General features: G+C 54.4%; 4 protein-coding genes across 4 annotated transcripts; 1 reads left to right on the top strand and 3 right to left on the bottom strand.

Annotated features, from left to right (window-relative positions):
• Nucleotides 1-46: 46 nt before the first annotated feature.
• Nucleotides 47-3,081, bottom strand: CGCA056_v003140 (TBC domain-containing protein; the record flags this gene model as incomplete). Its single annotated transcript, XM_037318397.1, has 3 exons — nucleotides 47-397; nucleotides 451-1,531; nucleotides 1,595-3,081. The coding sequence occupies 3 exons, from the start codon at nucleotides 3,079-3,081 to the stop codon at nucleotides 47-49; spliced, it is 2,919 nt and encodes a 972-aa protein (XP_037184205.1).
• Nucleotides 3,082-7,216: 4,135 nt separating this feature from the next.
• CGCA056_v003139 (Dilute domain-containing protein) lies at nucleotides 7,217-9,850 on the bottom strand (the record flags this gene model as incomplete). The annotated part of the gene is made up of 4 exons (XM_037318396.1): nucleotides 7,217-8,707; nucleotides 8,760-9,158; nucleotides 9,208-9,584; nucleotides 9,706-9,850. The coding sequence occupies 4 exons, from the start codon at nucleotides 9,848-9,850 to the stop codon at nucleotides 7,217-7,219; spliced, it is 2,412 nt and encodes an 803-aa protein (XP_037183476.1).
• A 945-nt stretch (nucleotides 9,851-10,795) lies between these two features.
• alc-1 (Allantoicase) lies at nucleotides 10,796-11,940 on the bottom strand (the record flags this gene model as incomplete). The annotated part of the gene is made up of 2 exons (XM_037318395.1): nucleotides 10,796-11,766; nucleotides 11,847-11,940. 2 exons carry the CDS (start codon nucleotides 11,938-11,940, stop codon nucleotides 10,796-10,798), a joined length of 1,065 nt encoding a protein of 354 aa, XP_037183475.1.
• Nucleotides 11,941-13,990: 2,050 nt separating this feature from the next.
• Nucleotides 13,991-14,814, top strand: CGCA056_v003137 (uncharacterized protein; the record flags this gene model as incomplete). The annotated part of the gene is made up of 2 exons (XM_037318394.1): nucleotides 13,991-14,135; nucleotides 14,210-14,814. The coding sequence occupies 2 exons, from the start codon at nucleotides 13,991-13,993 to the stop codon at nucleotides 14,812-14,814; spliced, it is 750 nt and encodes a 249-aa protein (XP_037183472.1).
• Between the last annotated feature and the right edge of the window lie 7,009 nt (nucleotides 14,815-21,823).

Here is a 21,823-nt window from a genome sequence, read left to right as displayed (position 1 = left end):
ATATCGTAGCCTGGCTTCCAAGCTTGTGTGCCAGAGAAAGGCCGCTCTAGGATCTCTTCTTCTGGCGCTTCCACTCCGCCCGCGTCACCTTCATCAACAGATCCTCGTCCTTGACGGGAATCCATGATGTCAACGCCTTCATGGCGTTCTCAAAATCCGAGTCTAGAAGGACTTCTCGTAGAGCGTGTATCAGAGCTGCGCTGGTAGCATGAAGAACATCGATGCCGGTCATGGTGACTGGCGAATCGGGAACCTTCGTGGCTGATGTATCAGGGTTCTCGCCGAGAAGCAGAAATACGTCCCATACACGAAGCTGGGCAGCAAATGGTATGGACAGATTGAAAAGTGTCAAGTACCATCGAGTACCGTAAGCTGTAGGATCAATGCAGAGCTCCGTCTGTTCCAGATTAGCACCGAGTCACATGGCGAATGGGAATGATGATGTCTTACTAGCTTCTTGGCGACGTCCTTGCCGCTCAGCCACTTAGTCTGCAGGTCGCTCAACGCTGCCATTAACCCGTCAAAGCCAGGACTGTATAGTTTTTCCAGTCCTCTCAACTGCCACATACGGACCAGCATGACGAAACACTTCTCCTCATCGAAGTAGCAGAGCAAGGTTGCCGCCAGCGAGGCCATGCCCTGAACATAGCCGGTGTTTGGAAAGTAGAGTGACAAGGCGTGCAAAACTCGAAACAGAAGTCGTTGCCCCCCCGTGTAGCGCTTCCGGAACATGACATGCCGACTGATGGTGCGAGGCACGTCCAGATCGATCTGTACGTCGTCTGGGGAGCCACGGCACTGAAGTCGGTGGAAGTCGGTGATGATCGAGTCTTCTGACGGCGAGTCTCTATGGGCTCTTGCTGCCGATGCCATAAAAGAAAACCACGCAGAGGCTCTCCATCGATCAGGAATGCCCTTCCAGGTCCTGTCGATTAGTTTTTGGTTTTTGACGTCAAAATCGAATTCCATGCCCTCACCATCTTTCCCTTTCTTGATGACCTTGGCCATCTTCCGCCATTTCTCGGATCTCTCCCATTCTTTTCTCTTGATGGCCTCGGAGATCTTTTCAATGTTTTCCTCGTCTCCCAAGGAAAGCGAGAGCATGCCTCCAGCCTCGTCCATCCACCGTCGGTCACGATTGTGGGGGAGTAAATTACCCGCATGCCTAATTGCTGAACGAGTTGACCGACGAGATGCAACCGACGCCTTGGAGGTTTGGGTGTTGAGCGACCTTGCGGACACCTTCCTATTCGGCCCCCTAAGTGGCAAACCCAACCCAAACGGATCTAGCTTCAAGATATTCTTCTTCTTAGGCGCATGCTGCGATGATTTAAGGTCGGTGGGGGTGCCCACTCTCGCCTCAGGTTTGCGTGGGTTGATGAAACCGTACCGATCGACGTCATAACCATTGAGGTCCTCCCAATCTTCGAAACCACCTGCCACCTCATATTCGCTTCTTGTTTCGGGACGTTGGGAATATGAACTTCCAGATCTTGGAGTACCCCATGCGGGAGGTTGGAGCTCGGCGACCCTAGGAGAGGAACGAAAGTTAGCACACTGTTGTCAACACTGATGTGGAAAAAGGAAACCATACGGATCGTTCTCGGTCTCGTCCGTCGGATTTTCGGGGCTTGCATCGAACTGCTCGCCCACATCCGACGGTCGTCCGCCGTCTTCCCAATTGATGCTATCGCCAGATGCATAGAGCGATCTCACCTTTCGAGATTCCAACTCCACATCAGCGGAGAGGACGCGGATACTTGGTGTTTTCATCGCGGCTTGCGATGTCGAATCCACGGTTGTCTGTGCAGCGCTTGGGTCTGCGGTAGTTGCCTCGATCGTCGTCCCGGTCATCGTCTCAGCAGCCCTCGCATCAATGACTTCCGCCGCGTTGAGTTCGGGTACACTGTGTGCGTCGGACTCGGTAGGCTCCATCATTGGGGCCTCGCTCGAAGGAACTTCATTCGGTCTGGGTTCATTGGAAGCAGCCTCGTTCGCGAAGGGCTCCCTCATGCTGGCGACAGCGCTCTGGAGTGGTTCCTCGTATTTAATGTGGAGGATAGGAGGCGCAGGCTCAGATGCAGGAGTCGGGGGTGATGCAGGAGCTGGAGCGTGGACATCATCCGTTTGCGACTTGGCTTCCATTGTTCCGTCGATTGTTTGTGCGGGGAAAGCACGGCGACCGCCAAACATAATACTGCCACGATTGGAGAAGGAGAGGGTCGTCAGGAAATCATCGTCGAGCAGACTGACGGTGGGGATGGAGATTGAAATGGGGGAGAAGTCGGTGGCATCCTTGCTCAGGAGGTTGAAGTCGTCTGGGATGTTGACAGGGGATAGATTAGGCGACTTATCAGAGGCTGTAAAAGAGGAGCCCCGCGCTGGGGTGATCATTGGCTGCGTGGCAGGTGATAGGTCGGCTAGACTCTTGTCCCGCAACTCAACCGGAGACTCTACCGACAAGGTGCTGCTAAAGCTGCCAGACAACTTACGTTCAGCGATTTGGAGTTGCGCAAGATGATAATGGTCCATGGCGATGGACATTTGCGCAGCTGTCCGCGTGCATCGGCCAGCTGAAGGCCGTTTGGCTACGGAAGGGTCCTCGGTGGAATAAAAGGATTCGCTGTCGCAGATGGAGGGTGTTACGAGCTTTTGTCGTTGCACAACGTGGCCAGCAACAATTAAGGCGTCGATTTTGTCGTACGCGTGATCCTGGTCCTCGCACTCCTCGACGATTGTGGCCCCAGACGAAGCAGTGGGTGCAAGGCCGGAATCCCTCTTCCAATCGTTGTCGGCAGCGGGCACACGGGGACGAAAGGCAGGGTGCTGTTCGATTGCTGGAGGAGGAGTGACGACGACGGGACTGATGGGCGGACTTGGAAGAGACGAAGTTGCAGAACGGCAAGTTCGACGCGTCGAGATGGATAGAGATCTCCGGGGGAGGCGCGTAAGAATAGGAATAGGAGGCTCTGCCTGGACCGTCTTTTCGTAGCGGACGGCGATGAGGCTAGCATCGTCCTTGAAGGGAACGAGCGTAGGCCGGGCTTTCAGGCGCACGCTTGTGGACTTTTGGGGGGCCATGGCGTAGTACTCAGGGTGCTCCGGCCGGGCGCGAGTGGCCAGATGGAGACGATCCGCCCGTGCTCGCTCGCAAACGGAGCCGGGGTCTTGGGTACCGGCGTGGGATTGGAGCTCCCTCAGCGGTCGGTGGTACGCCGGTGGGAGCACAGCAGGTCCAGAGATGGACTGGACGGGCGGCCAAGGCGGGTGTTGTGACGGCGTAAGTGGAGGTAAGTGGCTCGCCGTCCAGAGCTCGGAGAGCCGTTGAGCGTCGGATTTAGGTGTGCCAATTTCGAGCCCTCGAGGCTAGACAGTGGGCGCTAGCCTAATGTGGGAACAGAGTCTCCTCGGAGGGATGGATGAGATACTGAGATGCGAGAGCTTTTCGGACGACGATCCAAGAGGGACAGAAAGGAAGAGAGGGCGACCTATCGGGCACCGAGCAGGGGTCGTGATATGGCAGCGTGGCGCTGGATGGCGTCGTTCAAAGCGAGAGAGCAGCCGTGGAGTAGGCGGTGATGTGTGTAAGTGGCTGCAAGATTGTGCAGGCACGACACAGTCAAACGGCGGAAGGATCAAAAAGAATCGGGACTGTGGTCTGGAGTTGGTTAATTGATTGCATGGAGGCAGGGGGGAGTGAATAGGAATGATGGGAAAATAACATCGGGCGGGAAGGTGTGATGAGGTAGGTAGGTAAGGTAGGTAGGTAGGTACCTTGTGCGGCGAACTTGGTGAGGGCCAAAGAGTGCTGGCATTGGCTTGGTGGTGATACTCAAAACGCTGGCTTGGCTGGCGCAAAGAAGGACATGCAATTGCTTCGGAAGGAGGCGGGGAAAAGGTCAGGAAAGACACGAGGGAGACTGGAAGCTCGAGGTTGGGTATTTCTTGTCTTTTGCTTCCACGACTGATGGTTTTCGAGGCGGCCCAGCCCTGTCCAAGATGTCCACCTCAGTTCTACCTTTGGTAAGGTATGTTGCAGAGCAGGAAGCGGTGGAAGCAACAGCCGCAACAGCCCGGCACCACAATCTGCACGCACTCACACCTGTTGCTCTCACACGCACAGCAAACCATGGACGACAAGGGCATCATCATCAGAGGCGGTCGGGGGAACCCTGTCATGCTGCAGCCAACTTCCCAGATTGGCTGGAGATCCACGATCCGCCCCGTTCCCATTGGCTTGTCGTGGGAATCGTGCCCTACCACTGGTTTTCTGGTTGACAATGTCCAATGTCCAGTGGTCGACGGGAGTGGGTGTTGTCGTCCTCTGAGCGAGCCTCCACTGTCACTGTCCTGTCCCTGTCCGTCTTCCCGTGCCATCCATCCCAACAACGCAACGTAGTCAGGCACAGGAGATTGGAAAAAAGAGAGAAGAGGCGCGCACCAGAAAGAAAAGTGCAGACAGACCGGCCAGGCCTGGGTGACGGACAGCCACATGATGGGAGCGAGCGCCCATACGCAAAGCAGCGACAATCAATCCACCCACGACCAGCCACATCTTCAATCGTTCCAGCATGCCACGCACCTCAAACGCTTTCTGATAGGCTCATTGGCTTGAACCCCCGGCCCGTCTCCCGCCATCTGGCCATGCATCAGTACCCGAAGCAGGGCTTCTCTATGGCAGCCGACCAGAAAGGACCCTCTCCAGTCCCTCGTCGTCATCGCTACGCATTGAGTCGGTGAAGGTCACCCTGCAACCGATACCGCTACTCGGGGTCATTCAACGCACAAAGCCCACCTTTCTGCATATCGGCCTCCGCAACACTTCTTCATGACCGCCGAATTCGCCGCGACAACACCTCCGGACGCGATACGCGAGCGTACGCCATAATTGCGCCCCGACGCTGGGCATGTTCAACCTCCTCTCTCGCTAACCCGCCGTTGCGAACGCCTATCCATAATCTGCCCCGGCCCGGCCTCAATCTGCTCCATCCGCCTTACACAGCAACGGCCGCCCGACGCAGCCGGAAATTGTCGTTACACATGTCTCTTCAAAGCGACCGCCGAATCCTTGACTTACCTATCTCTGTGTTTGCAGCCTGCTGCTCTTCGTACACAGCGCAGCTCCCCTTCCCTGGCGCCAAACCCTTCAATCTAATCACGACATGCCAGCAACCGTCGTCCCACGCATCACCCATTAATTGGCTGTCGCTCGGTCTGCAAACGCTCTCGTGGCCATGCCCTCCCGTCCACTCTTGTCTAAATTTCGAAAAGAATGCGAACCCAGTCCGGGGACCGTCAGATATGTCCTCATCACCCAAACCACACGCGGGTTGCAGAATCACGGGACCCTTCTGGTCGGCGCTAACCCTTCTGCTTCGTCTGATCTGAATGCCAATAGAGATTTGTCTCACTCAGCTTGTCATATTGGCCCTCTGTTGACTCACACGTCTTTACCGCCTGTTTGGGATGGTGAGCGGAAGCTAGTTTCTCCCGAACGGGAGGCTTCCCAGGACAGGGTTTACGTGCCCATCCCCAAGCTCTTGCCGTCGAGCATATGCTTGCGCGATGCCCTGTCATCAACGTTCTTGCTGGGACGCTAGCACCTGATCCAACCCTTTGCCGGTCATATCGAACTCCCCCCAGTCAATACAGTTGATTTTTCGCCCCAGCAGTTCGTGCGCCATTCGAACGTGCTTGGTTGGAGTAGGAAAGACAGCCATTTCCCTAGTCCGTTGAGCAACTTCAACCACTTTCAATAACGGGCCTCTGCTTTGCTCATGTCCCTATTCCTATGCCACTCTCTACTCCCATCTAAGTAACAATACTCGTTTCTTTCCCCTCTGCCTTTCTAGTAGTGAATTTCACGGAAGCCAGAGATATGGCGCAAAAATCCCAGGAACAGTGACTGCAGACTTTCCCCCCCTTCTTCTTCCTCTTTAGCGCCCTCCATACCAACCAACCAACCAACCATGGCCATAGGTTTGAATGACAGTAGATTAGAGCAAACCCGGATGCTTCCTGCTTGTCCCCGGAGCCACAAACGACCCAAACAGCTGGCAGTCGTGGTCTGGCATTTGCGCCATATACATGTGACAGTGTGCACACTTCTTGAGACCACTGGTGCAAGAATCTGACGTGGCAGGAGGACAGACCCTTTTGGGGTTTAGATCGGGGTCTTCCCGACCTTTCTAGCGCCGCATCGGGTTCGGCTGGCTGTTTGCCGGCTGGAACATCCTTCCAGGGTCCTCTCCACCCATCCTCGTCTCCCACGTTCTCGGGTCGTCCCACGCAGGAGTGTGCCCTTGGACTCTGAGGGCCTATGCTAGGGGGGCGTTTTCAACCCGGGGGATTCCAACAGCAGGCCTTGGAGGCATTAGCGGGATAGATGAGGAGTAGGTGCTTGGCCATCACGAACTTGTCACACCAGCAGAAGACTTGGCAAACTCCAGGCCACCCGTTGCCTTGCGTGACTGCTAACGCAACTCAATGTGGTGGTTCTCGCACCGACCACGGGGGGACAGCCGAAAAAGAAGTTGAAAAGAACGCACCCACGTCTTCCACGGCCCCAGAGGGCGCTCGAATCGTTACGGAACAAACGGGGCGTTTTGGGGCCACAGGAACCACACGGGAACCACATCCCAAGGTGAGTCAACCACGTCGCGAGCATTAACAAGTTGGAGAAAACGAGACTAAATAGCCCAATGACCTTGGCATAGAGCGAACCCGTCCCCCTCTCTCATCGTGGGCAGTCCAGGCAGGCTATTCCGTTTTGCTCAGCTTCCACTTTGAGTGTACACGTTCATCCACACTCCTCCCTTCGCACCGCTGGTTACTCATGCCGCTTCCCTGAAGGTCATCTTCCGTCCTACATGCAGACCAAGGAGGAGAGAAATGTAACCCTTTGGTGCCGTCCCATGCTCAATGAGGATTTTCGAAAAAACCAATGCCTCAATAACATGTCTGTTTGCCCCTTGCAAACGCGCTGTGTGACCCGTCTCTGCGTGTCATTGAATCAATCGCTATGCTGGTTGGCGGTTTCCCATACATCGCACCGCCTGTCGCAGAAATTTGCAGCGCCACCCGAAACGTCTCCAATTGCGTGGTTTCCTGGTTTCCACAGGCGCGGCTTCATGTCGCCACTAACCACTTGCACATAAATGCCGCAAAAAATAAATTGAGCTTCCGTCTCGAGGGTAATAAGCATCGAGCGGCTTCTTCAAACCTCCTCATTCTCCCAATCCTTTTCACTGAACATTGGTCCTTTGCGTGCGCCGCTAGCCTCAAGTTTCGAGAGGAACTCGGGCGGAACGGAAGGAATGTATTTGCGCGCCCGCTCCCTGTTGACACCTCCGAAGCCTGCCCCATACGAGACCAGCATGTCCGTTACGGATGGCAGCGTGAATGGTAGCATCAAGGCCGGATCCATGAGGAGATTCTCCGGCACATCCTCGTCTTCCTCTTCACTCTCATTTCCACCTGGGCTCTTATCCGCCTTGCCAACGGTGTTGTCCGCACTACCACCATTTGCATCTTTCGCCTTGACCGGCGTTGAGGGGGCGCTCTTGCGGTCTTCCTTTCTGCGCACATGCTCTGCTTGAATCGCGTTGAGATACTTGAGGGCGCTCTTCGGTAGTCCCTTCTCGCCGACTTCGGGCCTGTAATGTTGCGCTGCATGGATCAGCTGTTGTGGGCTTAGCCGCTTGAGCTGTTGCAGTGTGCCCACGAGTGCCTCGAGGTCGTCGGCACCGAGTGAAGAAAAGCACTGCAGCCATTGCAGAAGCTGAATGACAGGCGCAAGATGCCGCCTCGCCGCGTCCACCGTCGTTTCGCCAGAGGACTTCGTCTCGCCTCCTTCGTAGTGCTCGGGTTGTCGGTTGTTGGTTCTAGCCCAGTCCTCCAGCGTCGAGACGTTCATTCGAATTTGCATCGCTTTCGTCCGCGCAAGGTACTTTCTGTTAGACATTATGCGGTTGAAAAGCTCTGCTCCAAGCCAGTATAGCAACTGTGAGACAATCTGCGCTGTGATAACTGAGTGGATGTCGTAAAGATCCAGCACAAACAAAGTGGATGACAGCAGGGAGGTGACGTTGCGCGGAGCAGGCTTCGCCCTTTGCTTCGGGGACGGTGGCCGGAAGCGCTTTTCTAAGGGTTCTTCCTTGACTTGCGCTTTGCGCTTGAAGATTCTCCATTCGTTTTGGAAGGCAATGTCCTCGAATCCGGGAATGGTCTCGTGGTCGAGCATTGCAGCATCGAGAACCTTGTCTAGTCGCCTTTCCGCATCCCTGACAATGAGGATGAAAATCTCATTGATGAGCTCTGAAAGTTGAGCCTGGAACTGAACCGTTGCTTCCACAAGTCCAGCGTCTTTCTTGAGGTAATGAAGCAGTAAGGTGGCATTAGAAATCCAGAAAGCCAAGATCGTCATATCCCATTGATACTGCTCCACGACATCATTGATCTTGTCCATGGCTGATATCATCAGCTTAGCCAACAGGTCGGGGCTAGAGTGGTAGTGCGCGTATCTCGCACTAAGGAAGATCATATTCGCAGGAACCGGCTTCTGTGCGGGAGATCTTTGAGGCGTCATATTGGTAATGACAATGTCTAGAATGCGGTCAAGTTCGTGTTCTTGGAACACAAACATTTGATCATGCAGACAGCGAGACCAATCGAATTCAGGCTGCTCCTCTTCGAACTCATCGGTAGCCTTATTGCGTCAGTACCAGGGTTGGGAAAGAAAGTGGCTAGTTAGAGCTTACTTCTGGCTGATCATCCATGCCAACGTTACCCAAGTCAACTTCGAGATCGCGTGCACTGTCCATCATCATTCGTCTGCGCAACTCATTTTCGGCCATTTCCTCTTCAAAGCGGTCTTGCGAAAAGCCAGGATTGTAGAAGTCATCTGTTCCCGCATTGCCTATGTTGTAGCCACTGTCGTGCAGATAGAAGGACATATCACTGTCCGGTGGCACGAAGTCGAAGGCCGTCCGGCCAGACGAGGTCTTTTGCTCGGCCGATGCCCCATTGTCGAGGAGGATCTTGGCGATGCTCTTGTGCCGGTTCGTCATTGCCCACATAAGCGCGCTCCATTGATTCCGGTCTTGTTTGTCGACGTCAGCGCCAGCGTCGATGAGCGCCTTGACGACACTTTCGTGGCCCTGTCCTCAATCAGCAGATGCGAGATTTGGCCGGTTACTTTTGACCCACGAAGCAGCTCGCGTATATGAGCGGAGGGGTTCCGTCTTCGTCGGGCGCATTGACGTCGACGTATTCTTTGGCTTTCCCGCCGAGTATGCTGCCAATCCTCTCGATATCACCGTTACTCGCAGCCATGTTGAGTGCCTTTTGCATCAAGTCTTTCTTCTCATCTTCGGGAAGCTTCTCGTCGGCCAGTATCGTATTCTCGTCATCGAAACCCGGGCCAACCCGGTGGGCGGCTTGGGCGGCGAGCATCTCCATCAGACGTGCGTCGCTATTCTTGGGACCTGTAGTGATATCTTCATCGTACGTAGAGTCGTCTAAGCTCAGATTGCCAAAGTTGAGGGGCTTTGCAAGTACGGGCGTGGTCAGAAACTGCGATTGTCCTGGCAGTTGGGTGTTAGCCACGCATCATCTTAACATGTCAAGAATTGCAGGCGAGGGTCTCTCGCGGATAGAGGGGTACGGGGACGGGGAGGGGGAGGGGGAGGGGGAAAGGCGACTTACCCTGCCAACCATCATACATTTCCGTCTCCGGTACCAGCTCGCGTGGACGATGACTACGATCGTCGAGAGACTTGGGCAAGTCTGAGGGTAGAGGGCGAGGCTTCTGTTCGTCGCCAAGTCCACCGTTAACGTCCCCGAAGTCCATGGTGGGAGGAGGGGCAGCTAAGAGGCCCGGTAGGCATTAGTCGGACGGGGGTATCGGTTTATGCGATGCGCGATTCGATTCGGTGCGATGTGGAAAGGTTTTGCGGGAAGTTTCGTGTGAGAAGCAAGCTTGCTATGGGTGGGCATGCATCCGTAGTAGCAAGACGAAGGATAGAAGCGGAGTTGTCGTCGTTGTTGGACCTTCGTTGGTGGTGGGTGCCGTATGTCGATGCAGGTTGTTGATGTGTTCAAGTCGGCAGCGCGGGATGCGAAAAAGGGCCGCGGGCTCGGCGTCGTGTGATGAGGTTGTCCTGCTGGTTGCTGTCCAGGTTATGTGTCTTGCCCGCCGCCCGGTGTGTGCGCATAGGTACGTGCTGGCCTGAGAGTCCCACAACGGACCCAATTCAGGCAGATGAAGGTCCCGTCACGTCGTCGGGTCCGTTCGGCCAGGCCCTGCCCGGCGACCAGCTTGCTGATGTCACTAATAAATTGCCCACAGCACGGCACCAGTCCGCTAGACACACTCCAAGTCTTGTAGCTGGTGGGCATCAAGCCCCTGTGCCCATGTGCCCCTGCACCATGGGGAAGAAGTGCCCAACTGCGGACCGTGCGTCATCTGAGTATTGAGCTGCCCCGCCGAGCCCCTAAAAGTGCTCAGTGAGATGCCCCCATATCTTAGGTACCTTACCTCGAGGTAGGTAAGGTACCTTAAGTAGGTAGGTGCCAGGCATATTATATCACGGAGGAGCCCAACCAGTCAGTCAGAGCAGATGTAGCAAGGTGCCTCCCTGGAATTGTTGTCGTCTTCATAGACCGTTGATTGTAATTTTGAACTTTTCCCCCTTTGTTTTCCCAACCCTACGCTCCCTTGTTCCAGAGGGATGCCGAGCCTATGGCTTCTTCATACACGCGTCTGCCTACCGATGCCATCCCAACAACTCAACGCTCATGCTCTCTTGCCAAAGACACGAAGTCTCTTAACTCCTCCATCCGGGATGATGGTGATCTTCACGTGAGACGCCACCTTGTCCTTGATGCCGCTCTGGAAGTCATGCTCCTGGTCCGGCCCGCACTTGCTCGGGGCCACAATCTCAGTCCATCCGGCGGCGTCCGCTCCGGGCTCGCCGCTCTCCTTCCATTCAAGAGCATCGATCTTGACCTTCTGTGGGAAATTACCACGGAAGTGCGCCGTATCCACGACGATGTTCTGAATGTATCCTGGTGCGCCAAGGCGAACAATTGTCCAGTCTACATGACCTTTGGTGCGTGATCTAGCCGTCTCCCATCCGTCACCCATATCTTTGCCGCGGCCCGGCAGTAGGAGGTTATCCTTGGTGCCAAAGTGCTGGTCGCTGCACGAGATGGCAACACCGCCATTCTGCGCCGCCGCCAGGTCGAAGATGGCCTCCTTATCCTCGGGGAAGACAGGCACAGCGTGGCCGAAGAGGCGGAATCTAGCGATACCACCGTCGGGGTACATGTTCAGGCGTACGTGAGTGTACTGCTTCTGCTTGGGCTCGGCCAACCTCCAACCGAAGCGCTGAGAGGGGCCGCATTCCTCGTTGCCGAGAATCGTCTCCCATTGTCCTCTGCCGCCCTTCCATGAGACGACCTCCTCGTCGTTGAGATTGAAACAGCCCTCTACCGAGATTGAGGGAGCATGGTTGCCAGAGAAGAAAGCAGTGTCAACTTCAACACCTTCAACGGTTCCAGAAGCAACGCCGAGACGGACAATAACCCAGTCAAACGGCTCTGTGTTGTGCCGTCTGGTCTCCCAGCCATCGTACCAAGCGCCAGTGTAAACCATCTTGCCAGGCTGCCTGATGGGAGGAGTGGGCGTCAATAGGTTGGTAGCCTCCGCAAACCATTCGTCTGAGAAAGCCAGGATCTTTCCGCCGAGGGCCGCAGAGATGAGATCTATGTCGAAATCAGTCAGTCTCAGCCCAAGCCCCTATCTCAAGTGAGTCTCGGGGGAGTAAAAGCGGATGAAAACTTACCGATACTGCTAGAGCGAAAGGTCTTGTCGATATCATCCGACGCGATCCTGGTCGTCTTGACCTGCTCAAGAGTGTACTCCTGTTCGCTTGTCATTGTGAAGGTTGACGGTGGTTTAAGGAGGGGTCAAGTGAGGGGTTCGATTCAGCTGATGAGAGTTGCGTTGTGTATTCCCCTGCAGCGAATAATTCGTGACTGTGGCTTACAGATAAAATAGGCTGAATGGTGCGAGGGACCCGAGGGTAATTTATAAAGAATTGAAAAGTGCAAATGCCCTCTGAACAATGGGACGAAGGGTGGAAAAGCCTCGGAAGAGTGATGGCTTTGTCCCCGGAGTGCCTCCCGCTGGACCCTTTTCCCCTTCCCCTTCCCGTGCCCCCAAGCGGCCAATTCCGACGTCGGGCGGTCACAGTCAACGGCCACATTGAGCCTTCAAGTGTTGCGCCGGCGGCCAGACGCGGGCGATAAGCAAAGACGTAATGATTCGAGCGAATTAGCTAACACTGGGCCGTGGCCAATCTGCGGCGCTTCCCCGCATGCCACTGCACACGACCGGTCCAACAAGTGTTAATCACTGTCCCCGCTGTTCGGTGGGCGGGGTGCGCGTGTAAGTTTGACGGAACTCCCGCCAGCACCGAGGGGAGAGAAGAAACTCGCCCGTGAAGTTATTCGGAAGAAACTCCGTCTTTCCTGCCTGTTGTTTGAGTTTCTGGTGTCAAGGGGTACCAAGGATGTACCAAAGTACGTTTGCATTCCGCCAACATCGATGCTTCTCTTGCAAGGTGCATCATCAAACTCTCGACAACACGACACACATCGATGACCCTGCTGCTTCCCGATCTGATAATGGCTGGGCAGAAAGTCTTCCTCATAAGGTGATTGCTTCGCCTTATGGTTTCGAAGTAGCACACTTCATCAGGTGAATGAATCACCTTATAGTTGCGTAAGTCGACCGCCGTGGGGATTGCGATGTCGCAGCGCTTAGGAAAACGACGTCCCCGACTTCTCTCAGGTGAATGCATCACCTTATAGTTTCTAGAGGCAGTCTTCATAAGGTGAATCAATCACCTTATAGTTTGGTAAGATCCACCAGAGGCATCGCTTGGTCGGCTGCACGTCGTGTAGCGCGGCTCTTGCGGCCCACTCCACCACCACGCAATAACGGCCACAGCAGGATCAGTCATGCATCGTCACGTGAAGCCGTTGCAGACCCTGGTCCTGTTCTTTGAAGTGGAATTGGAGACGCGAGGATCCATCGTCAGTCCCCAGCAGGATGGATGACACGCACACTCCGGTTGTGTAGTGTAGTGGTTATCACTGTAAGCACCCTCTTCGTCGCAGCAGACTGCGATACCTTACTCTGTCGTGCTGACACCAGCTTCCAGCCGGATTTTGATCACCTACAGTTGTCAAACATCTTCCGGCAACCCCGGTTCGAACCCGGGCACGACCTTATCTTTTTGATCGCGATCGCTTCATTGGTTCTGCTGGTTTAACGTTCAGAGGTGCAACAGTCTCTAGACAGTCCCGAGCACGCCATGCCATGCGAAAGGGCCCGGACGCTGGAAGGCGAACGAAGTGGAAGCGAAAAACGAAAAGCAAAGTTGTCCATGGCTCCGCTGCAGATTCACATCAGATCCAGATTCTGCAGCGCCTGGGCACAGCTGACAGCTGGAACAAGACCTTGACCTGACCAGACATGACCTGACCTGTTGCCCGCTGCGACTCCTGTACGTGCCGGGGGGGACCATCCCCCAAGTTACCCCACCATTCCAAGCCGGAGCCCCCTGCAGGTCCTTGTTCAATCAGAAATACACGGGCTCCGATAGGCCACAGCTCGAGACGAGCTCTGCCGTCATCGATGCCGCCATAACAGCACTTTGCGCTGTAGATGACCACCATACGCCGACATGCCGGCATTCCCTCCTGCCCTCCTTCCCAACTCAGGTGCTGCCTCGTTACCCCCTTAGAAATAAATTGCACCGCCTCTCTGGCGCACTTCGTTTCTCTCTCACCCTCCCACCGACTCCAATTCATCTCTCAGACGAGACTTCAGCGTATAGAGACCATCCGTGCCTGGTGCAATTCGCAACGCTTCTAGATAAGACCCGATTCAGACAGATACACTACAGAAAAGCTGCAAAACATGTCTTCTACAACAGGACTGCCCGAGCCACCTCCAGGCGAAGACCATCGCAGCCACGGCCACGGCGAATTGGAGCCTCTGCTCGGACGGCCTGGTGACGCCCAACAGCCTCCGGGCCAGTTCATTGCGAAGAACCTCGTTCTTGGTACGTTATTGTTGTCTCTCCGTGCTTGCCGTTGCCTCGTCCTCTTCAACTCGTGACTGACAACACGTTGACAGGCACCGGTGTCGTCGCCCAATTTGGTGCTGTCATCTTCGTCGCCATGATCTGGGCTGCCGTCCTCACCAAAGATGTGATCCTTTTCTCTGGCCACCCGCTGGCCCAAAGTCTCGCCATCTTCACCCTCATCCAGTCGATCCTCTCCCTGCAGCCGACCCATACACCCGATCAGAAACGTGTCGGCCAGCGCGTCCACGCTATCCTGAATCTGCTGGCGTTCCTTTTCCTCGTCGCCGGTGTCTCGATTATCGAGTACAACAAATTTCTCCAGGGCCCGGACTCCCACTTCCACTCCGTTCATGGCTACCTCGGCGTCATCCTATCCATCTTTTTATTGATCCAGTACGTCGTCGGTTTCACCATGTGGGCTACCCCCAAGCTTTACGGAGGCGAAGACCGTGCCAAGTCCATTTGGAAGTACCATCGCTGGAGCGGCTATGTCGTGCTCGTCCTGCTCCTGGTCACTGTTGCGACGGCTACTGACACGCCCTACAACGCCAATGTCCTCAAGTTGAAGTTGTGGGCCGTCATTGTCACGTCTCTCCTGATCATTATTGGCGTCATTCCGCGTGTGCAAAAACAGAAGCTTGGCATCTCTTCTTAAACCCTCAAGACATAGGATTGTCGCATGGGCAAACTGGCTTTGCAAAATCATCTTGAAGAGAGGAATTGGTACGGCCTGCGGGAACAGACAGGAAAGAATAGAAGAAGGTAGTTTGGCCGTGCTTCAAACCGCATGAGCTGCCTATATGGATGTTGATTAGCTCCGCCATGCTTGGGTTGCTTTTGAAATGGGCGTCGCTGCAGGCGTTCTGCGCATGGTGGGCCAGTGGGTTTGGCTTGACTTCTGTTGTGAGCGGACTGTCTTTCCAGGCGTAATATTTGTTAGCATCGGATCTGCATCATAACATACTTCCAGAAACGATGCTTCATCTTCGTCGGCATGCGTGGTTCTAAACTGCCCGTCAGATCTACAACTTCGGATTGCTCAGATGGAGGGAATCTCAAGTGCCAGCACGCGCACCTTTCCCCTGACGTTGCGCACTTGGGACCAACTGTAGTTCGGACTACATTGTCCTTGACTCATGATGTGCGGGGGTTGATGCCTGTGACGTCCATGTTCACACAATCGCCTGTCGTCTGGAAACATCTAGGTACCGTCGTCATATGTTTTCTGGGTCCTGCCAGTTATGCCCGATACTCACCGGCCCCTGCTATGTGTGACTCGACTTCCATACGCCTTTTGGTCGGATAAGAGATTCCCAACCATGAGTTGGAGCAGACTCTGTTCTGGAAACAACGTAGCATCCGCTTGGTTTCCATGACATCACTTGTCGCCATGCCTTTAGCCCACACGATGGTTCGTGTGGAATGGATTCATCATTATATCTCCGGGCTAAAGATAGGGCTGTCTGTATTGTCCAGGCTACGGCAGAAAACGTGATGTACCTTGTCGTACCCTTATTGGAGTAAGTCGTCGTGGAAACTTCCATCAACAGGAAACGTATTCGACAGTCCGGCTTCTTCTACGTCGATTGGGTGACTCACTGATCGAATATGCCTGAGCGAAGTAGCATTTAGGCTCCTGATAACATGCTCTCGATGCCCCAGCAGGTAGTTTTCCTTAGGCTAATATATTCCTCACGCTCCAGCGACGTCTTTCTACATCGCTGTATCTGTTGATCTTGATGTCACAGGAATCTCTCTGCCTTGTTTCTGGGCAAGAGTAATCGTGGTTTATTTCGTAGTCTCGGCACCATTACGAGTGGATAAATGCAGCAATCTTTGGTCTCGGATAGTCAAGACCACGTAGAAGACGAGGGGGAGAACCGTATATGACTTTTAAGTAGGTTGAACAAAATCATCTTACAAGCCTGGGAGATCAGCATTCCCTTCTGATGCAGGCATCGGAACCAGCAGGCAAGTCGCAGGTGTATCTTGAAGCGACCGTGAACAGCTGATACTGTTATTTCCTGTGAATTTTTGGGATTGATGCTGCTGAAGTTAGCTGCAGCGTCTTTAAGCCATGCATATTTTTTGGGGGGGAAATATGTTTCGTGCCCAGTCCAGCGGATTCATGACCTGGCAAAAGGAGAGCCTCACACTTTCTTTTAGTGGACGTGAAAATGAATGTCGAGGGAAGCGATATGAGATTTCACTAGCACGAGTGCAAGTGCCACTTATTTGATTTGTTGTCCTAGGTGTCTGTTGTTTTCACGGTGAGACCATTCGATGTGGAAGACACTTTGTGCCAACGGTGTGTGATAAACGAAATCTAGGACGCCGAGTTCAAGACGTCGAAGAGAGCATGCCAATGCCCAAAACAATCTAATTCATAAATACCATTACAATTAAGAAGAATATGTCAAGACGTTTAGTTGCTTCGGTTCAACTTATCGCAATTCCTTAGGAGTGCCTACGCCAAAGTACGAAGCCTATACGACGGCTCAGGAGTATCAGCCAGCAGTATCCCAGCTGTGCCACATAGTTGCAAGGCAGATCAACTCGTATTGGAGCGACAGTGACCCCCTTATGATCCCGTGAGTCTCCTGCTAAAACCGACATCCGGGCTGAGTGTGTTGGCCTGAAGGCGTACAGTACAGGTGATACTAACCATCGCTAATGCTTGATAATGACAGGCTGTTACTTCATTCCTTTAATCCAGACACTAAAAGTATACTCAGCGTGATAAAGACCAGCAGACCTAACAGTGAACTAGATTTTTAACAACTAACGAAACGATTGATTATATTATGATTGGTCTAACGTTAATGTTGTAAGCCTCTCCACCCAAGTATATAATTCTATTGCGGTCGTCTCGTAATTACATACGACCATACCCACTGGAGAACTCGGGATCCCGTCCGCTCTCCCATAGATAAGCTAGTGAGGGCTGGAGTAGTAGTCGGGTCGGTGACGACCGGCGAATGCCCGGTGTTGTATGTTTTTGGTCCCTTTGAGCGCATGTAGTTGGACATCATTTCCGTTTTGGCATCGCCAATGAGCAGACAGCTGGGCAGGCAGCTTACCAGTCGAAGAGAAGTTATTGACTGACTACCTACAAAAGTTGCGGCCGTATCTCTACCGCATGGACACAAGGCTAGGCATTAAGTCTGCAAAAGCATTCGCCCTTTTGGGAAGGTAGGCGGGCCGGGTTACGACGCCGTCAACTACGGGCTTACCGCAAAGCACCAGAGGCTTGAGTCTGAGCAGTCTCACTCAGTTCCCAGCAAGCCTGACACCGCCTTGCCCAAACATGTTTGAAGGGCGCCATAGGCGAGAACTTTCACTGCCGATGCCAGGTAGAGTCTGTGTTGCGCTCTACCGGGTCAGCGCTAGCTGGACGTTGCGCAGCTCCTTGGGCATCAGACAACAATCTGGGACCGTTTCAAGATATTCTAATTTTGATGGAAACCATGTTGATACAATAAACTTTACCAGCACTCAGCCACGTATGGTTGAGGGTGTCAAGTCGCTGGTGGCGCAAGAGTAAAAGCCCTTCCCCACGTTACAGTGACAACACGAGTGGATGGCATTGTTTTGGTGGTATTTACAACATGCGACTGCCAGTCACTGACCAGTCAAAGTCTGAGGTAGTTATTCAGCTCAAGATCTGCTGGGCCTTTGGCTGCCCGTAATCAGAGAGTGGACCGAGCAGCAGTTCAGAGTCAAGATGCCGGCTCATCGAGACCCGCAACGGAGTTACAACGAAGAAATTTGAAGTGAGCGGAATACTGAGAACCACAGAGAGTTACAGTAGGTACATCTGGCGCTCCTTTACTGCGGTCGCGACGTATCTCGTGGCTCTTTGCGTTACCGAAGGACTGGAAACGGGCTGTTGTGGCATCAAGCGCTAAGCCCGGCTCGGATGAGGGCAGGGGGATGGGCCAGACCGGTGCGGATACAGAATTGTTCGAGGCTTCCAGACGGTAATTTCTGAAGCCAGAGGTTGATTGGCTGGAATCTCGCCCCAAGGCTCCTCGATTTGCGACCACACCACCCAAAAGAGGTGAGGCGTTCGTCGGCCGAAAATGCCCCTTGCCCTTCAAACTGACACGTTCTTGATGAATCGTCTCGCAAGTGGGGAACATACCGCGACCTGACGCCGGATGCCCCGATCTCTGCGGAGGATATCGCCCGCGGCGCCCCTTTCGCTGGTGGATTCCAATGGGGGCCCACGATTTTGGATGTTCCGTCGGTGAGGACGAAGTGAGGTTCTGTACGGATAGCAGGCGTCGATCGGCGATGCGGCTGAGACAGCAGATGTGGCTGATATGCTGTGGCTTGCTGGGAGCCACGCAAACGGGAAACCAACTGATACTAGGTACAGTCAGGTTGTCGCCAAACTCCTGATGCCGGCAGGAACCATAGAGCAATGGATTTGATGCCGTGACATGCGCGGGCTGTTACTTTGCAGCGAAGATACATCATGGGTGAGGATCAGGACAACGATGATGTCGATTCGCGACGGTGGATCAGCTGCCCTGATGTTGCGGCTCATCATCGCACTGAGCGGCAACGAGTTGAGTCGCAAGTTGAGTTCCGGGTTGGCGCTCAAAGTCGGATAGTTCGATGGCAATTGCGTATCGGAGCCAATAGCGGCGGCAAAGAGCATGGGCGCCTGGGTTCAGAGGACGGAAGAGGAAGGCTTCCAGAGCGCTGCCACGCCTTGACAGAGAAGGACTGGGCAAGCGCCATGCAGAATGTAGGAAAACCACCGATGATCGTGATGGGACGGTGCCTGCCGGGGCGTTGCTTGGGAAATGGGAAAGGCAGCTGGCACGAGCCCAGTAGTACCATTTCTCGAAAATGCCCATCTGTCAGTTGGCCAAGAAAAGAGCTGCCACCAGCATCTAGATCAGCAGAAAACAACAATAAAAAAACAGACCAAAAGGCAAATGAGCTCAAGAGGGCTGGAAGAAGAGGGGAGAGTTACCCCACTTTCCATTCCATTGGGCTAGGATATCCATTAGAGGAAAAAAAGCCTCCTTGCTAATGATGCACATTGACGTCATTTGGCGCTCACCTAGCGTGGGAGGAACATGCTCCAGGGGTCTGAAAGGTCATGCGTTGGTCGAGGCAATAGAAAAAGGAAAAAAAAAAAACCTGGGAGATGGGTTCGAGCGGACGCCGTGTCGTGCGCAAGACTTGGATGCAGCGTACCATGTCCCAGCAGACAACAAGCAACCAGCACCCGCAAGCTCTGCTGGCCTTCGGAGCGGTGTCCGTTAGCCTCATGTCGTGTCGTGTCGTGTCGCTGTGAGACGCCTGGAGAAACGAGTCGAGCTGCCGCTGGGAGGGAGGGCTGAATCGCGACGAGACCTATTTCTTCAACCGGGGAGGACGCAATACGTCGGCAAGTCGTCCTTGCATGCGAGCGAGTGTCTCGAGTCCGAAGTCTCTGCCTTGTGGATGCAGCGTCGTGTTGCAGAGCTTCTTCATCCTTTCCTAGCAGCACGAGGAAAAGCTACGGATATGTGTAAGGAGCTCCGCAGACCCTGCGAGGCGAGTGGTCGACGCACAGGGACGATCATTTGCTGGCGGGCGCGGATTGATGAGATAGAGACGTAGAAAATTGGGCTGTGTTCGTGACACATCCTGTCACAGTCCGAAGAGTTGTTGTGGGTTCAATTGAACAAGTTAGAATGGAGTGGACACTTGGGGCCATTAGTCCCGCGTAGTCGGCGGCCCAGAATCTTTGGCGTGTCTACGGATAGTGCCGTGCCTATTCAATCGGCACGGCGGTTGTTTGACCACCTTCGCCAGGGAACGGTGTTGCCGTCAAACAAAGAGCAGAATCTTAAAAACGACGGCGTGGACAAAGAATCAAATACAGCCCTCGTATACGCAGGTAGGAAATGGATCCGTAAAGTGAGGCTGTAATTCTCACGATGTTCCCCTCGAGGCGCCGAGCTGGCCGTTGCCCAGGGCGTGCCCTGGCCCGTTGTGGGTACACTCAACGGCGGACCCCACTACCTACCGGAATGTACACAATACCTACCTTGCTTCCCCGTTCAACGGTAGATAGCTGTCCCTGAGGCGCTGGAGCGTTACCGTGTTGTGTCGTCCGATAAGCAATCGAGTCCCCCCCGCAGGTGGAGATTCGGGGCGGGAGCTCTGTCACTTGACCTCCGTCATCTTGATATCGCTTGTAGGACCTTGCTGTGACGGCCCACGAGGCATTCTGTGAAGAAGTGAGCAGCGAGAAGCGGCAGCAGCATATTATGCGCCGAGAGCCGATGTACAATAGACTGCACCTCGCCGCCTGACGACTCAACGGGGGAGCACGTGAGCTCCGAACACAACGACGTTCGTCCAAAGTGTGCGCTGTAGTAAGACGGGACGAGTAAGCGTGTGTTGTACGAACTGATTGTCGTATTCGGGGACTACGGAGACGAGTAGGGCGACAGACTTGTGACGTCGACGCGACTTCATAGAGGCTCTGCTGAGCTTCGTCACAAAGCACAAAAGCACACGGTGTTGTAAGTCAGATCCTACAAGCTCGACGGGTCGGGTTCCGGATGTATACGCAGTAGTTAATACAGCGGCATGCGGGTGCATCTTGTTTGCAGACGTATGAATATGGTTTTGCAATTGGTCTTGGTCGATGATCTGTTCCAGTCAGCCAGCAAATGGCGCGCGAGCATCTGGCTTCAGCGTCGCAGCGCGTTTTGGGAATTTGTGGGCAACTGGGATAGAGTTCATCAAACTCCTCTGTACTGGAGGCTTGCATTCTCAATCTTGGTTCATTGAGTGTGTCCGTATACGGGGGCATGCCATGGACAGAGAGACCGATCCGGACGGGGCGGACGGAAAGTGCAAGGAACGGATGCAGAAAACCGGCTGAGAGAAACACGACCAGAGGCATGGTGGTGGCCCCCTGGGGGCCGCATCGTGGGAACCGTGGGCGCAGTCGGACCGGATGCGTTGATGATTCCGTCTGATGGCTGGCATGATGTGTTCCGTGTCCCGTATTTTGCCTGGGACGTTTTGCAACCATACGGCGCGGCGACGGCCTGGTGCTGATAAGAGTCATGAGCTTGCCTCTGCCTTGGAGGTTGGGAGAATGCATCATGGGCCGGGGAGAGTCCAAATGGGCCACCGAAGCCAGCCAAGGCGTGGTAGTGGTTGGTTTCTAGCGGCTCAGGTGTGCAGGGCGAATGTAAGAAGACGAGCAGGCCACGGATGGTATGGGAGTCCTGGCCATGATGGTCGCCGAGTGGGCTCCGTTACGGGAATCGTGGAGTTGGAATTGAAACGGAGGAGTGCATCCGATGGAGACCGTCAGAGAGGAGGGCCCCGAGAGGTTCGATTGCCGCAATGTCAGTCCAGGGCAAGTTTAGGTACCCAGCCGCAACTCTGAAGCTGCAGACGTTGCCTCACCGAGTAGAGTACCTAGGTGGGCGATAGGTAAGGTAAGGTCCATAGACAGACCATGGGAAGACGGAACGGAATTCGGCCGCAGCGTGAGTTGACGGTAAGGCAGGTGGCCTTACGGATACCTCACCTTGCGGGACGGGAGAAGCGAGTATCGATGTTCCTGGCGGTAGCAGGGCCGTGAGTGCGTGCTTGAGGCCAGGGCCGAATGAGGACGCCAGCCCACTTCAGGCTGC

This window comes from Colletotrichum aenigma (assembly GCF_013390185.1).
Source record: "Colletotrichum aenigma strain Cg56 chromosome Unknown KSG_Cg56_contig02, whole genome shotgun sequence".
Taxonomy (NCBI): domain Eukaryota; kingdom Fungi; phylum Ascomycota; class Sordariomycetes; order Glomerellales; family Glomerellaceae; genus Colletotrichum; species Colletotrichum aenigma.
The sequence above is the reverse complement of the archived record's forward strand: the minus strand, read 5'-3'. Positions and strand labels throughout refer to the sequence as shown.